At 37.1% G+C, this 17,703-nt stretch overlaps 1 protein-coding gene across 2 annotated transcripts in view; it reads left to right on the top strand.

The window, feature by feature from the left end:
- Positions 1 to 17,703, top strand: part of pard3bb (par-3 family cell polarity regulator beta b) — a 463,809-nt gene that overhangs the window by 262,230 nt on the left and 183,876 nt on the right. For both annotated transcript variants that reach the window (XM_052143015.1, XM_052143016.1), the window contains 2 exons: positions 2,606 to 2,699; positions 2,826 to 2,929. In XM_052143015.1, the coding sequence (XP_051998975.1) occupies positions 2,606 to 2,699; positions 2,826 to 2,929 (198 nt within the window). The remainder of the gene's footprint in view (positions 1 to 2,605; positions 2,700 to 2,825; positions 2,930 to 17,703) is intronic.

Here is a 17,703-nt window from a genome sequence, read left to right as displayed (position 1 = left end):
AACCATTTGTCAGTAGGAGTGATGGGAAATATAGAGAACAGTTAATTCATCTGAGGTCATATTTTCCTTTTAACTGAGGCTATTCGTCCAGTGAGAGTGAGTGGAAGTTTGGTCCATTGTTTAAAGTAATAAAATAATTTAAAGTAAAGAAATATTAATGCCTAAATATTTTGTTACCAGTGTGAAGAGTGAAGGAGAAGTCATCGGCAGCAGAATCCCAAACATCTACAGATAGTGGTAGTATAGTTGACTTGTTCCAATTTATTTGAGTAGTGTGAAATAATAGAGAATGTATTAATGATGTTGAATGTTTCCTGTAGTGACACATGTGGGTTTTCTAAGTATAATAATAAATCATCTGCTTAAAGACTAATTTTATGTTGTGAACTGGTATCCTGGATTCCCTTAATTTTAATGTTTTGACGTATTGCTGCTGCGAGAGATTCGATGAAAATAGCAAATAGGGATGTTGAGTGTGTATCCTTGTCTAGTTCCCTGATGAAGTGTGAAGCTAGGTGAAGTGATCTGGTTTGTGATTACTGTGACTCTAGTGTTTTAATCCAATGGATATACGACTCTCCAAATTTGTGCAGGGTGCTGAATAAAACAGTCCAGTTGACATGATCAAATGCTTTTTCTGCATCTAATGATACAATTATGGTTTTGTCTTGTTTTTGATGAGATATATTGATTGAGTTAAAAAGTCTACGGAGATTATCTGCAGCATTTCTAATTTTGATGAAGCCTGTCTGATCTAGGTGGATTATCATTGTGGTGACCATCTCAATTCTGGTTGCTAGGGCTTTAGTAATCATTTTTAAGTCAGTATTAATAAGTGAGAGAGGGTAGTAACTGGAGGGGGGTGTTGGGTCTTGTGACAGGGCGGGGCCGGGTTGTGATTATACACACCCGGTCCCTTATCAGGCTAATTACGCCTCTGAGAGGGATAAAGGCCGACTGTTCTGTTGTTACTCTGTAAAGTAGTGATGATAGAATATTCCAAAAGTGTTTATTGAATTCAGCTGGAAATCCATCTGGTCCAGGTGATTTAATGTTTGCCATTTTATTTAGGACTTTATAGAGTTCTTCAGAAGTGAGTGATGTGTCTAAATTGTTGGCATGTTCTCTGGGTAGTGTGGGTCTAATTTATCTAAAAAAGTGTCTATTTCTAATTGGCTGGGTTCATGATTCGAGGAATACAGATTGCTTTAGAAGTTGTGAAAGATATGATTTATTATGGGTTTATAGTGCCTGTAGCATTGAATATGGATGGGATTATTGCTTTCTCCTTTTTGCGTTGTAATTGATTTGCCAGATATTTATTTGGTTTATTGCTATATTGAAAGATTTCATGTTTGAGTTGTTGAATAAGTGTGTGTATGATATTTTCATGTTGGTTTTTAAGTTGGCTCAATTCGTTTTGTATTTCTTAGCTGGGGGTATTGGTTTGTTAACTGTTTGATTTTGGACTATAAGATATTTTCCAATTTTTGTTATTGTTTTTTCTTTGTTTGGTGCTTGCTATTGTTGCTGTAAGACATATTAGCAAATTAAGGTGTACTATTTTTGCAATTTTTAATAAACCCATGTCTACATAAGCACCATATTTTGGTTATGCGCTTTTAAATGGACAGTATGCACTAACACAAACAAGTTGCTATAATTAAATGAGCAATATTAACAAAAAACAAATCAGTGTTGAGCAAGAAACTAACTTACACTACACTTGCAGTCAACACCCTGCGACTCACAGTCCTGTTTTTCGTCATGCTGGTGCGAACACTTCAGGACTGTAGTTTATCAACTACACGACCTTTTATCTCCTACTGAGACCATTTCATTTTCTAATTAGTTTTTGTCTTCTGCTTCAAATACCTTGCCCTCCTCTTGCACTCTATATATTTCATTGGCTATGGCTCCTTTTCGGTCTTTCGTTCATCGGACAGTGCACACACTTGACAAAAAGATGTCTAGATATCAAACTGTTTTGAAAACTGTCATAGTGTCTGGGACTAATCTTGTCATGTTGCTGACCGTAGGTAATCACAGCAGTGCTGATTTAGTGCCATATAGCAGGATTGTGAGTGTGATATTGCTTATATACAACAGTTCAAAGTAAATTTAAAAAAACTAGGAAAAACTGAGTATAGCATGTCTCATAGCATGCTCACAGTGAAACCTGCTTCCCTACAAACTAATGTTGTTCAGGAACCTATTCGAGAATAATCATTATTTTGACAGTGGTGCAGAAGTTACATGCTTCAGCCTTAAATATGCAAATAATAGTAATAATTATTATAATTTTAGGGATAGAGATGCAAAGCCACCTTTTCTCACATGCTATCAGACAGAAGCGTAAAAGACAAAGTAAATCCAAAGCCCAAGTCCCATTATCATAGGAGAGAAAGATCATTAAAGGTGAGTAGAGACTGCAGTGTGTTGGAGCTGATAATGGTCTCAGTCTCTCTCTCAGCTCTCAAACCTGACTGTCACCTTTCTCCACTGTAGGCCTGACCCCAGCAGACCCCTCTTAAATGAGCCTGCTTAATAATGCCACTGAGCTCTAATGAGTGCTTTCTATCTATGTTTGCCTATTCTCTTATAGTTTCAAATGGTGAATACAGTCACATGGAAGAGGGGGATGATGTAGGGTTTTCCACTAATCCACACAGACAGGACAGCCTGAAGCTTCAGCACAGGTAACATGGATTTGCCTTGGACCATCAAAATTGACAAACATGTCTCCTATTCCTTGATTTGTGTTGAATAAAGTTAATAGAGTATTAAAAATCTGCCCTGGGTTGTGTGTGTGTGTGTGTGACCAGTGTGAATTCAGGTCTTCGTTCAGCGGACACTTCTGTGACTGATGGAAGCCAGCATGGTCCTGCAGAGTGGAATCATGTCAAGTCCTCCAAGAGCATGGATCTGGGTAAGACTCCCACCCCTTGCAGGCTCGCATTACTCACAGACTACATATGTTCACACAGTCAGTGTTTAGGATTGACAACTGTTTGTATTACAGGTATGACTCTTGAATTGTGTTCATACAACACGCATGATCAATGTCTGTACAGAAACTGACAGTGACTTAGTAAATATCAAAATAAATATCAAAGATAATGACTTCTGTAACACCACCTTGTGTTTTCACTAGTAGTGGAAAGAGAAGCCATGTGCCTGAATGATGGGTCCCAGTGATGTTGTGTATATAGCAATAGAAGTGGCCCAAGCACTGATCCCTGAGGTACCCTTCATCTCTCCAGGCTACCTTGAAGGTAGATTAAACCAGTCAAGCACAGTTCCTGTGTTGCCCAGAGTAGAGAGGGTGGAGTGTAAGATATGATGGTTGACTGTGTCAAAGGCTGCAGAAGGGTCCAGTAGAATCAGGATGGATGATCTGGATCCAGCTTTCTCCTGTCTCAGCGACTCAGTGACAGACAGCAGGGCAGTCTCAGTGGAGTGGAGTTGAGTGGAGTGGAGTACCCCTCACCTCTCCAGGCTACCTTGAAGGACCTACTTGAAAGATAGGAATTTAACCAGTCAAGCACAGTTCCTGTGATACCCAGAGTAGAGAGGGTGGAGAGTAGGATATGATGGTTGACTGTGTCAAAGGCTGCAGAAAGCTCCAGTAAAAACAGTGACAGACAGCAGGGCAGTCTCATTGGAGTGTCCACTTTTGAAGCAGATTTTGAAAGCTCTAAAATTTGACACTAAATATACTTATTTTCCTTCAAAATACATTTATTTCCATGTTAGAGAAGAAAACAAAACAATATGCAATGATATAATGCTTTATTAACATTTTCCAAACAAAGCCTTCAACAGTATAATATAATGCACTTAAATCATACCATTTCTTATAACATTAAACTTTTCCCAAAGTCTAAGTGGGACAAATTGAAACAACTAGTCCCCACATAGGTTGCATTTTCATTGTAATGGATATTAAATCTCTTAAACTCTCATCCTCTAAAATATTAATCTGTCAGTAGACTGTGGCTATCCAGTTTGTTACAGCAGTCATGAAGCTGCATTCATGATTCGCATCGGGGCGCCAGTGTCTATCGTTGATTTGAACTTCGCATGAAAAGCGCTTGCAGACAAAAATTTGTTTGTAGATATAAAATCATTATGGTAACGAAGTTTTAAAATTGGCTATAACTTCCCATAGAGAAGATTAGTAACCAATTGTAGCACACTAAAACCATGTTAACACGCATATTATTTACGTCTTGTGGCTATTCTTTTCAAACTGGATATTTTAACGTTTAAGGATTGGCCCCATTCACTTCCATTGTAAGTGCCTCGTAACCCAGATTTAACAAAAAAATTGACATTAACTTGAACAATAACTCAACAGTTTTGCCTTTGAGATCATGTGTTTTTTTTTTTGTTTGTTTTTGTGGCAGTTCTGTCTTTTTTGTTGAATGCTTTTTTTCTATATTTTTTACACAAATCTAGTTTCATAGATGGTGTACCTGTGACTGGATCCCATTTATACACACACACAGTATACACTGATCAGATACAACATTAAAACCATTGACAGGTGAAGTGAATCAAATTTATTATCTCGTTACAACTGCATCTGTCAAAGGGTGGGATATATTAGGCTGCGAGTGAACAGTCAGTTTTAAATTTCATGTGTTAGAAGCAGGAAAAATGGGAAAGAATGAAAGGTTTCAGAACTCATAGTGCATCGCAGCTTTCTGCATATGGGGCTGCGTGGCTGCTGACCCCTTTCCACAGCCGAAAACACCTACAATGGGCACGTGAGCATCAGAAGTGGACCATGGAGCAATGGAAGAAGGTGGCCTGGTCTGAATCACGTTTTCTGTTTGATCATGTGTACGGCCGGATGCGTGTGCGTCATTTAACTGGGGAAAAGATGGCAGCTGGATGCACCATGGGAAGAAGGCAGGCCAGCAGGGTTATGCTCTGGTAATTTTCTGCTGGGAAACATTGAGTACTGGCATTCATTTGGATGTTATTTTGACATGTAGCACCTATCTATAGATTGTTGCAGACCACTTACACCCCTTCATGGCAATGGTATTCCCTGATGGCAGTGGCATCTTTCAGCAGGATAATGCGCCCTGCCACACAGCAAAAATTGTTCAGAAATGGTTTAAGGAACATGACAGAGATCAAGGTGTTGACTTGGCCTTCAAATTCCCCCAGATCTCAATCCGATTGTGTATCTATGGGATTTGCTGGGCCAACAAGTCAGATCCATGGAGGCCCTACCTCACAACTTACATGACTTAAAGGATCTGCTGCTAGCCGTCTTGGTGCCAGATATCACAGGACACCTTCAGAGGTCTTCAGAGGTGGACTCCATGCCTCGATGGGTCAGAGCTGTTTTGGCAACATGAGGGGGACCTACATGATATAAGGCAGGTTTAATGTTGTGGCTGATTGTGTATATAGAATATATGATAAACAGAATGGGAAACAGTACACTTGATAGTAATCTGTCTGTTATAAAATTTGGACTAACTGGTGTATGTGCATGCTTGGGAACCAATCAATGCTCCTCCTCACCGTAACATAATTAATCTGTGTTATGTGTTCCATTGTTGCCTTGAAAATCTAATCAGTGGCCCTCTATCTCTGATACATCAGTCCTGTTACAGACCAAATCTGGGTCACATGATTAAATTTAAAAACAGAACACTTTTGAAAGTATTGGAGAGCTTAAAATGATAGAAGGCAGAGGGGGGCTGCTCTCCAGTGACCGTGGCGACTGTAGCTAAGGTGGGCGGCACAATGGCCAGCCTGAGTGAGCCCTGCGGTCCAATTCATAAAAACCCTCTGTAATTTGGTTCTTAGTGCTGGATATGAAATTGGATCATCTTTGATATGAGCGCTAGGATATTAATAATGCATAACCAATAAAGAGAGCCTCCTTTAGTTCATGAATAATAGAAAGTTTGAATAGTTTTTCTTTTTTTTTTTAATTGAAATTTTTTGGTCTACGCTCTTATTCACCTGGATGTGGGCACATAAAAAAAAAAAGAAAGAATGGCTGAGAATAATGCCTTCGGCACCCTGGGATTCGTGAATAGCTTAGAGCATATAAACCTGTAGAGTAGATTTAGGTTTACAGCTACAGTAATGGCTTTGTTTTGATTACTGTGGATGCAGTGATATGAGGGCTTCAGTGTTTTTTTGTCTCCCAGAGCAGGGCATGCCAGCAACTTTATTAATGAAGAGCACTGGAAGTGCAAGTGCTTTGTTTTCCATGCATGGTGAAATTGCAATATCTTTATTGGAGCCATGAGTGGTTGGGTGATTCTCAGAAACCCTGTCAAGAACATGTCATATTTCACCCCACAATCAAAAGAAAATTATATTTTGCGTTTCATGGGAAGTTAAATGTCCAGATGGAAATGCCTGAAAATGTGCTTAAAATAATCTCACAATGTTAAAATCTTGGTGCTTTTAAATGACATTCTGGAGATTCATGTGGTTATTGCATCCATTTAGAATTTTTGATACTTTGGGCTATGGTGCTCATGGGTGATGGGAGTCTGAATCTGTCTTGTGTCATCTCCACCCAATCATTTCCTGTCCTCTCTCTACTGTACCTGTCAATAAAATAAATCCATTACTTCTTTATATAACCTATGCCTGCATTAAATATTCAGGGGTCTCTGCAGCACTCCACAGAATAGTTTAAGGTAGTCCAGCATTCTCAGTTTTATCGAAGGGATTTTTGTTCATTTTCTTTTTTTTCCGAGAGACACAGGGGAGAACGATGGCAGACTTCTGCCACCTTTCCTCCCTCAGGACAGATATGGGAAAGAAAAGGAATAATGAGAGTGAAAGAGGAGATTATAGAGGTGCTGGAGGTGCAGATGAGAAGACAGAGACGTTGTGAAAGAGGAAAAGGGCCCATTTGATGACTGCCTCTGAGCAATGGAGGGATCTCTAAAACCGAAATGAGAAGGCAGCTTTAGCAAGTCATTTTCTATACTGGCATGACGTGCGCATGGATCTAAAAATGTAACCCTCACCATGAGAATTGAACAGTGCAGCACATTTCCACACATTAGCTAAGGATGACCCTATTAGCTCGGCATTTTTTCCATAACACACAGAGTGAGGGATTTTTCACTCTCTTAAAATGCAGAATGCAGCAAAATTTCAATTACACTTCATTAGTTTTCATTACCGTGATGTGTGTTTCTACTTTTCTCTAACAGAAGCGGAGCCATTTTTGCTAGTTTCTAAATTAGATATTAGGCAAACAAAAGTAATGCCGAATTGATCTCCCTGAATCTCTCGAGTCTAATGACCTCATCTCGACTCGCACCTAGAAACGCCACACATGTGAGCAACTGTATATATAAATATATACTCCAGTAATCACAAAGAAGCTTTTTAACGTTATGAAATGGTTCATGAAGTTTTTATATTAATAAATGACTGCGCAGGATGGGTTTTTAGAGAGACGAGGGTGATCTCTGAGTGATCTACTCCTGCAGTTGCTCACATGATTCACAGCAGTCTGGCCAGGTGGGCTGGTTTGAGTATTTCCATATCTACTGATCTCCTGAGAATTTAATGCACAACAGTCTCTAGAATTTACTTCGATTGATGCCAAAAACAAAACAAAAAAACATCCATTGAGTGGCAGTTCTGTCAAAAATTGTTACTTCAAAAATTCTCAAATAAATCAATACCGAATTGAATTGAGAGCTTGTGAATCGGATTCGGATCATGAAAATAGGGGATGATACCTAGACTTACTGCCTAAATGAAAATGTATTTGTTCACAGTCAAGAGACAAAAAACAACAACAAAGAAATAACAGTCTGAAAAAACGCTGCCGTGAGTGAATGGTATAAAATTATACTAACATAATTGCATTTCTCACACAAACCTTATACCAGCCTCTCCAGAGAAAATGCTTCATCCACACACCAGTACGATTGCACTCGAAGATGAATACTTGCACTCAGTGTGCTTTATTTCTGGCTTCTTTTGATCAGAAACTGTCCTAAATGCCCGTCTTTGATCTCCATGTGGAGGTCCAAGGCCAAAGTGTGCTATTCTCCCGGGCTTTTGTTCTCAACAGCAGGGTAGGAATACATTCGCTCGATGAGTGTGAGTCTTTACTGAGAAGCATTATTCATTGACCTATTTTGTATTGTTTTACCCCTCTCCCTAGAATCAGAATTAGATTTGTAATGCTCTGGAACACCATTATCCAGATTCCGGTTTAGGAATCAGCCGAAAAGGAAAAAACAGGAAATAATTGTCTATAAGGAATTTACATTATACTGTAATTGTGTGTGTGTGTGTGTGTGTATGTGTGTGTGTGTGTGTGTGTGTGAGCGTGTATTTATCACTTTGTGGGGACCAAATGTCCCCATAAGGATAGTAAAACCCGAAATTTTTGACCTTGTGGGGACATTTTGTCGGTCCCCATGAGGAAAACAGCTTATAAATCATACTAAATGATGTTTTTTGAAAATGTAAAAATGCAGAATGTTTTCTGTGAGGGTTAGGTTTAGGGGTAGGGTTAGGTTTAGGGGATAGAATGTAAAGTTTGTACAGTATAAAAACCATTATGTCTATGGAAAGTCCCCATAAAACATGGAAACACAACATGAGAGTGTGTGTGTGTGTGTGTGTGTGTGTGTGTGTGTATGTCTTCAATAGTGCATATATGAGTGAGGTATTGCCATTGTTCATTTCAGAATTCACTTGATTTTTTACACTTTTATTATGTTAGAGATCTATAACAATGTATATAATCGAATATCGATATATTGCATTGTATTGATACCTAGATCCATGTATCATGATATATTGTGATATTTTAGTGCAGTCTGAGATGCTACTATGAGGCACAAAAGAGGCTGAAACTGATCTAGCATACACGATGGGCCTCTCTCACACGTTTGGATCAAAAATATTCATTGTCTACCTAATCTTCATTTGTACTATCCCAGTGTTGATTTTTCAAATACAAAGATTGCTCTTTCTATCTATCTGCAATTCCCAGCAATCAGAAGTGCATAAATACTTCCCATTTGCTACAAAATATGTCTGTGATTACCCACTGGACGCTATTTTTTTTTCACTGACCAGTGTTTGAGTGGTGTAGTGGCATAGAAGTTCAGACCCGAGATCTTTTCACTGTGTGCTGAGAGTAAAAGTTTTTACTGAGTCCAAAGACTAGATTCAAGCAAACCATTTGTTGTTTAATAATGTCTTCTTTAATATCCTTTCTGTTCTCTACAGTCTTTTTATTAAAACAACAAAAGAAACGTGTTTTTAATCACACAACATGGATGCTGTAAAGAAGCCATTCGACCAAACAAACACTACTGTTAAAGTCCCTCTCACAGCTCTTAAAGAGACACTACCATTTTAGCACTTGTTCTACAAATCAAAGTAAATACTTGTAAATAGTACAAATTAGGCATGTAAACAACAAACATGAAACAATATATCATGTATATGCAATATATGCAATTTCAGTACATCATATTTATTGATGTAAATCATGGACTATATATTAAAAAAAAAACTAAAATGTCACCAAAATGATAAACAAAATAATGATAAAATACAATTTGTAAAATTGATTCTGTATGTCTGTAATTTAATAAGTTAGAAGGTCCCCTGTATGATGAATAACAGCATTAGCTGAAAGAGAATTGCTATCATACTGTATGTAAGCTAAATGGGCATTATAACTGAAATATACCCAAATTCATTGACATTATTCAGTTAAGACAATTAAGCAATCATATCATGATATCGTGATGCATCGCAATACGTATTGTATCGTGAGGTGGCTGGTGATACCCAGTCCTACAAATTACATTGTTTATCTTATTATATGTTGACTTTATTAGTGGTGCCAACAATATTTATGTGGCTCATATTTAAGAGTTAAAGATTTCAGGGGCCTGGGTTACTTAGCGAGTAAAGACGCATCGAATCCAGGGTGTTCTGAGTGACTCCAGCCAGGTCTCCTAAGCAACCAAATTGGCCCGGTTTCTAGGGAGGGAAGAGTCACATGGGGTAACCTCCTCATGGTCGCTATAATGTGTGGTTCTCGCTCTTGGTGGGGCATGTGTTGAGTTGTGCGTGGATGCCAAGGTGAAGCCTCTACATGCACTACATCTCTGCGGTAACGATATCAACAATCCACGTGATAAGATGCGTGGATTTATGGTCTCAGACTCGGAGGAAACTGAGATTTGTCCTCCACCACTCAGATTGAGGCGAGTCACTATGCCACCACGAGGACTTAGAGCACATTGGGAATTGGGGATTCCAAGTTGGGGAGAAAAGGGTTAAAGATTTCAACAAGCACCTAACCCTAAGTATTAAGGAAGTGGTTCACCCAAAAATATTAATTCTCTCGCCATTTACTCACCCGTATGTAGTCTTACACTCATGAAATGTACTTTCTTCAGCGGAACAGAAATACATTTTGATAGGGATATGATGTCTATTCAAGTCAATGGGGTCCAACACTTCCAAGCATAACTGTAATACATACAACTCAAGTGGTTTATGTCTTCTGAAGCAATACGATCAGTTTTGGATGAGAAACAGACCAAAATGTAACTATTTTTTCCACTATAAAGCTTGACATCTGCAATCTCTTTGGCATGATCATTATTTGAAGCTCGAGAACACTTCCTTGTGCGTTACACATGCTCGGTGCGTTGTACACATTTTTATCAGTTTCTCACCCAAAACCAACCATATTGCTTCAGTAGATATGGATTAAAGGAATGTTCTGTTTCAAAACAAGTTAAGCTAAATTGACAGCATTTTTAGCATAATGTTGATTACCATAAAAATTTATTTTAACTCGTTCCTCCTTTTCTTTAAAAAAAAAAAAAAAAAGAAGCAAAAGTCAAGGATCCAGTGAGGCCCTTACAAAGGAAGTGAATGGGGACAATGAAAGTGAACTTCAAATTTTTTTTGAGGGCTTAAGCACAAAAATGTGAAATGTATAATTTTATAAAAGCACTTGCATGAACACTTCTGTGAATTATTTGAGCTGTAAAGTTGTCCAAATTGAATTTTTATTGTCGTTTTAGGGTTTGTTAACATTACATCGTCATGGTAACGAAGATGTAAAATTGTCTATAACTTTAAACAGAAAGTAGTGATTTCATCACGCTTAAATCATGTTTAAACAAATATCCTTTATGTCTTGTGGTTATACTATTAAAAAAAGTGAGTATTTTAATGTTGAGAAATTGGTCCCCAATCACTTCCATTGTAATTGTCTCATTGCAACCTCGATTTTTGCTAACTTTTGTGGTAATCAATATTATGCCACAAATGCTTTCGATTGAGCTCAACTTATCGAACCCGGAACATTCCTTTAAACCAAATATTTGCATGCATTACAGTTATGCTGTCTTTACTATAATGTCGTTATTGGAGCTTGAAAGTGTTGGATCTCATTGACTTGCCATTGTATGGACAAAAGCACCTGATATCTCCAACAAAATATCTTTGCTGGTGTTCCACAGAAGAAAGCAAGTTAAACGAGTTTGAGACAGCATGAAGTTGAGTATATGATAAGATAATTAAACTTTTTGGGTGAGCTATTCCTCTAGCATTTGTGCTATGGACATTAATGATGCCTCAAATAATGCAGCTTTTTGAGGAGAGGTGTTCCGTTTCTTTTATACACAATCTTTTGCCTGATGGACAGTAAAAAAAATTGAAAAATCTTATAGACTTGTATTGAATCCATTATCCATATCCATATCTAGGAACAAGAAAATGTGACTTTAGCAACCACATTACAAAGTGCTTATAATTGCTATGAACTCCTTAGCAACCATAGCAATGCCCTGGCAACCACCCTGAATATGCTAGCATTGTGGTGGTGAGTTTTGCACAGGGCAAACACCACACAGACTTGTTCAAATCTATTTAGCTATTTTTCTGTATTGTATAAGTATAGCAACATTGTAATTTTTTTTCTTCATTCATGCCAATAAGCCTTTTTGTTTGTTTGTTTGTTTTTGTTTTTATTACTTTTTTGACAGAAGAATTCAAAGGCTTGTTAAAATGACTCAGGGTTAAGACTTAATTTATGCAGAATGTTACATTGGGTTCTCTAAGCGGATTGGCTAATCTAGCTCCATGCACATCATTGTAGTCAAGACAAAGGATAAGCCAGTTGTTCCACACAATAGTTCATTGTTTCACACCCAACATCTTTACTTTTCCTCCGGTAGCTGCAACCACTGGTGCCAGCCAACAGACAGACCATTTTCAAGTTTTTTTTTTTTTTGCTGCTGAGTCAACAAGCTTTCACACAGTTGAAATAGACAATGATGACTTATCTCTCCACCCTTTTCAGATTGATTTGTGACAATTTTCTTTTGTTCTTCTTGGATGTCAAAATCACAGTTACAATTTAGAATGCTATTATTATTATCATTTTATATATATATATATATATATATATATATATATATATATATATATATATATATATATATATATATATATATATATATATATTTATTTATTTTATTTGTTTTTTTTTCATGCAAAGTAGTTAGATACACCTTATATACATTTGCAACAGTGTTTGTTAAGCTAGCTTTTTTGAGCTTGTGCAGTCTGTCTTGATATGATGGATCACAGCCCACTGAGGGCTGTTTGGCCTTCTAGCTCTCATTTGCTGGGAAAAATTGACCTCATGAAAAATGAATGGGATTATTTAAAAGAGATTGCAATGTAATGAAAACCTGTTACTGTGTGCTAGGCTGTTGCTAGCTCGCCGGCATTTGCCTCTCTCCCTTCAAATCCCTTTTCTGTGGATTACAAGTACCTCTACTGCTATCGCTTGTTTCAATTTAAAATCATATCACATTTGTTACAGGGCCCAACCTCAATAGCCCCAGCTCTTAATAAATACTGTAAATCCCTGCCAATTTATTTCCCCTATATTTTTATATGGACTTGTACACTGGAACAGAAACTAGTCCACTAATATAAACCATCCAAGCTCTTGAAAGCCAACATGTCTTTTATCTCCCTTTTAGTAAGTTGGCTGGATTTTTTAGGGTGTTGCAGTTTCAGTTCTGATTTATTTTCAATATAATGCTGGTTGTGAACATGTGGGGTGTTTGTGTTATCACATTAGCTGGGTGGACATAGATGTAAATTCTGCCTTGGCTTTAAACAGGGATTGTTGTTAGAACTTGAGCCAGAGTTATTAGCAACAGGACAGACTAACCTCTCTCTCTCTCTCTTCTCTCTCTCTCTCTCTCTCTCTCTCTCTCTCTCTCTCTCTCTCTCTCTCCTTCTTCTTCTTCTTCTTCTTCTTCTTCTTCTTCTTCTTCTTCTTCTTCTTCTTCTTCTTCTTCTTCTTCTTCTTCTTCTTCTTCTTCTTCTTCTTCTTCCCTCCCTGTGTGATACTGTAAATGAATAGCAAGCCCTGTGGTTCTGTGGTTTTACATTGTTTACCAGTGTGTGTGGAGAAAAAAAAACAAAAAACAGCCTTTTTCTCCTGACCTAAGCAATATTTGCTCCATTCAGGTGTGCACAAAGAACATGTGCTACACACACACACACACACACACACACACACACACACACACACACACACACACACACACACACACACACACACACACACACACACACACACACACTTTATTCTCCGGTGAATCCTAGGATGGGAATCATAAAGAATTATGTTTCTGACTCTGATTACACGTAATGCATCCATTCATGATTCAGTATTTTTTACATTTTGAAGAAGAAGAAGAATTCTAAGTATTTTTATACTTAAAAATATACAATAAAAAAGTATAAAAATGTACTGTATAAAAATACTATTTTTAGTTACAGATGTTGTTTGTTCTTGTTGAACAAAACTCCTATTGGACTTTTAGACCAATGTCTCCATCCCACATTAGTTTCCTCTGTTTTTTTACTTGTTTGTTTTTTTTTTTATGTCATTTGATGCAACCCAAATCACAAAAAAATTATAAGATTAGCTGGTGCCAAGTCAAACAATGAATATATTTGACCAAAAGCAAGCAAAAAAAATTATTAAAGCATAGCAGCAGGTGACACAAGACACAATTTATATATATATATATATATATATATATATATATACAGTGCATCCAGTATGTATTCACAGCGCTTCACTTTTTCATTTTTTATTTTTTATACATTTGCAAAGATTTCAAACAAACTTCTTTCACGTTGTCATTATGGGGTATTATTTGTAGAATTTTGAGGAAAATAATGAATTTAATCCATTTTGGAATAAGGCTGTAACATAACAAAATGTGGAAAAAGTGAAGCGCTGTGAATACTTTCCAGATGCACTTTATATATAATTATGATATAATTATTAAAAATATAATATAATATAATTACAATATCAGTTGTAAATGGACACTAGAGATAAGTATTAAAACATTACAATAAATGTTTTTTTATTATAATTTATGGCTGCATTGAAGAAAAAAAAATTTGTACCTGGAATATAATTATTGTCCAAAAGGGTTATGAAAATTGTCCCTATGATCATTAAAATTACCTCAAGTTAAATTGACAATATACTTAATTTACAATAATCATATAATAAAAAAATATTTATAATAATGTAATTTACTAGACTGTTGCTCATTTTTTTTTAAATATGTAATTTGTTGTTTGTGAGTTTGAAGGTACATATGTGAGTATACAATAGTTTATTACAACAAAATATGTTCTGAATGTGTATCTTTAGTTACATGTTGTCATAAATAACTAGTCTGGAATTATACAGATGTAAGTCTCACAAGTAGCTTACACACAAACTGATAACTGAAGGATGATTGAGTCAAGACTGAATTGTGAGTCATTTTTAATGATTCATTAAAAAGAACCAACTCGAAGAAAGTAATGTGTTCACAAATTGGACTACACTGGCTGTGTTGTTGCATTCTATTGGCTAGACATTGGAACAGAAAGATGTGATGTATATTTTTTGTCTTAGTATTATTTCACAGCACCATGTCAGTAGTATTTTAGAACTAGTCCATTCTAATTGGTGGAAGAATACAGATGTTTAAGACATTTACATTTATACATTTATGCATTTGGCAGATGCTTTTGTCCAAAGCGACTTACAGAGCACTTATTACAGGGACAATCCCCTGGAGCAACCTGGAGTTAAGTGCCTTGCTCAAGGACACAATGGTGGTGGCAGCTGTGGGGATCGAACCAGTGACCTTCTGATTACCAGTTATGTGCTTTAGACCACTACGCCACTCCATTGTGGTATCAAATTGAACCCTTATAAATTATAATAAAACAGTAACAAATAACAATAAATCTATAATAAAAATAAGTTGCCAGGTAATTAATAAAATAAAAAAACTATAATAAAAATATACACTATACAATAAAAAATAAAATAAGCATTTAAAGCTACACTTTGTAACTTTTGGCCCTCTAGCAGTTAAAAAATAAAACTGCATGCGTCTTGTGGAAGAACATTGTTTTGGTTGTGCTTTGGCTCTGCTCCTCTGTGTGGATGAATGTGGTTTGAGGCACCGGTGTACACATGAATACTGGAAATCTTATCACAGCGAATGGATGAATAAATAACAAAAGAAAGGAAAAGACGGATATCTGAAAATATCTGAGCATATACGTTTCATATCTTGCTGTTTTGACGTATTGAAAACATTGATGTTTTGAAATAAATGACGTTACAAAGGTTAGGCAACGTTTGTTAACATTAGACATAACAATTGCTTGTCTGATAAGGTCAAACGTTGTAAAGTTTTATATAACTGCAGGATATTCACACCAAATAGACCACATCAGTAACTAATTTATAGATTGCCATTGATACCAACCAGTGGTCAACCTCATTTCAAGACTCACATGTCCTTTGCAAGCCTAGAACTAAAGGATTTATTTATATAAATTATTGCTGTTATAAATAATACATTACCTGTGCTAGCAAGTTAAAGGTTCTGCACCGATTACAGTATAATGTGTACAGATGTGTGATTACACAACTATACATAAACCATATCAATAAAATATCTTACCAGTTGAGAAAGAAAAAATCCATCTCTGGGTCGCTTTGAAATCTTTTCAGATCTCTGAGTTGTCACCACCTCTGAAAATCCAAGCCAATGTTGATTTGGGTTTTATTACGGACTCTGTTGCTTTCCCTTTTTGCTTGTTGAATCTTCTCTGTTTGGGGTTTCTTTGTTTTTACAACCGGTGATTCCACAGAGGTTTGCCATTTTGAATGATCCATGGTTAATTTCTGTTGTTCATTATGACAACAAACTTTCAACTTCAGCTACTCTCACACCATGCACATGCTAAAGTAGCCGGAGCTTATTTTCCCTGTGTACGGATATGACGACAACACGCACGAGCAAATGACATATGTATGCAATATCCCATGAAATCCATCCCGACAGCTCCAAAAGATAAATCATTATTATAGGTTTATCATAAGGCTGTTATTGGTTTCTGAGGCTGTGCAGCTTAATAATGTATTTTGCTGCATCTGATGCATGATTGTCCTCCCCCAGTAATGCCTGCATTTGATCTGTTTATGCTGAACTGGAAAACTGTGGCATGAGGTTTGAGAGTTTGTCAAAGTATCTCTCTCTCTCACCTAAATTTCTCACCATGAAGGAGAAAGTGTGTCTCTGTCTCAACCTCACCAGTGTCACAGTGAGCACAGACTCGTTCTTCATTTGGAGGCCGTGTTTGTCGGTGTTTGCCTTTTTCTATGGCCAGACTGTTAACATTCCAATTTGCTTTGGTTTTTACTTTCATTTTCCCAATAGTCCAAATATGAATTTTTGCTTTCTTTTATGATTTGGTTTATTCTGATTTGGTTTTGTTCAGCAGTGCTGGTCTGAAATTGGTGTTTGTTAGTTCTTAGTGGGTTTGTGAATATCAGAACCAGCTGACAAAGGGGGCTGGTTTTAGGCTTAAACTCTTGGGCTTTAAGGGCTTTTTGTTGCAGTGTGTTAGGGGAACTTGAATTTAGGTGTGTCCGGAATTTGAAGGATCGTTGTTTTTCAATGTGCATAATTAGGGAGTATCTGCCTAGTTCTGTCCGGCATGCATTAGTAGGTGAACTGTGGCATGAGGTTTGAGAGTTTGTCAAAGTATTTCTCTCTCACCTCTGTAAATTTCTGTCTCGACCTCACCAGTGTCACAGTGAGCACAGTTTTCATCTCTCTTTTTATCTCTGTGGTAGATGAAAGCAATGTTTGCTTTGTCAGGACAGAAGTCAGGTAATGAATATACCCTTGCTTGCTTTGGATGAGAGCAGACCACATGGCTCATGGCCACAGCCGTGTCCGGTCTGACTCCAGTGCTCTGCTGATAGACGTGTTCCGTTGTGATTGTACTTGATGGATTGACCCTTAGGGCCAAGATTAGACCACTGTAGTGAGCATGCTGTGTTTTGTGGGCCTGGAGAGGAGAGAAAGACATGTGCAGGGCAGGGAGAACAAATAGTCTTTATTCTTTCCCTGCACTATGTTGAATTGCCTGAAGCGATGTGTGGACCCTGGTAAAATATCACAAACACAGTCTCTCCTTTAAAGCAAATTCATTGCAGTCTTTGTCCAGGGGTATCTTTGAAATAGTGAAACTTAATGTAAACCAGTTAATTATATGGTAAGGATTTAGCCTTGTGGACTAATC

Source organism: Xyrauchen texanus, chromosome 14, assembly GCF_025860055.1.
Source record: "Xyrauchen texanus isolate HMW12.3.18 chromosome 14, RBS_HiC_50CHRs, whole genome shotgun sequence".
Classification (NCBI taxonomy): domain Eukaryota; kingdom Metazoa; phylum Chordata; class Actinopteri; order Cypriniformes; family Catostomidae; genus Xyrauchen; species Xyrauchen texanus.
This window is presented reverse-complemented; position numbering and strand designations above follow the sequence as displayed.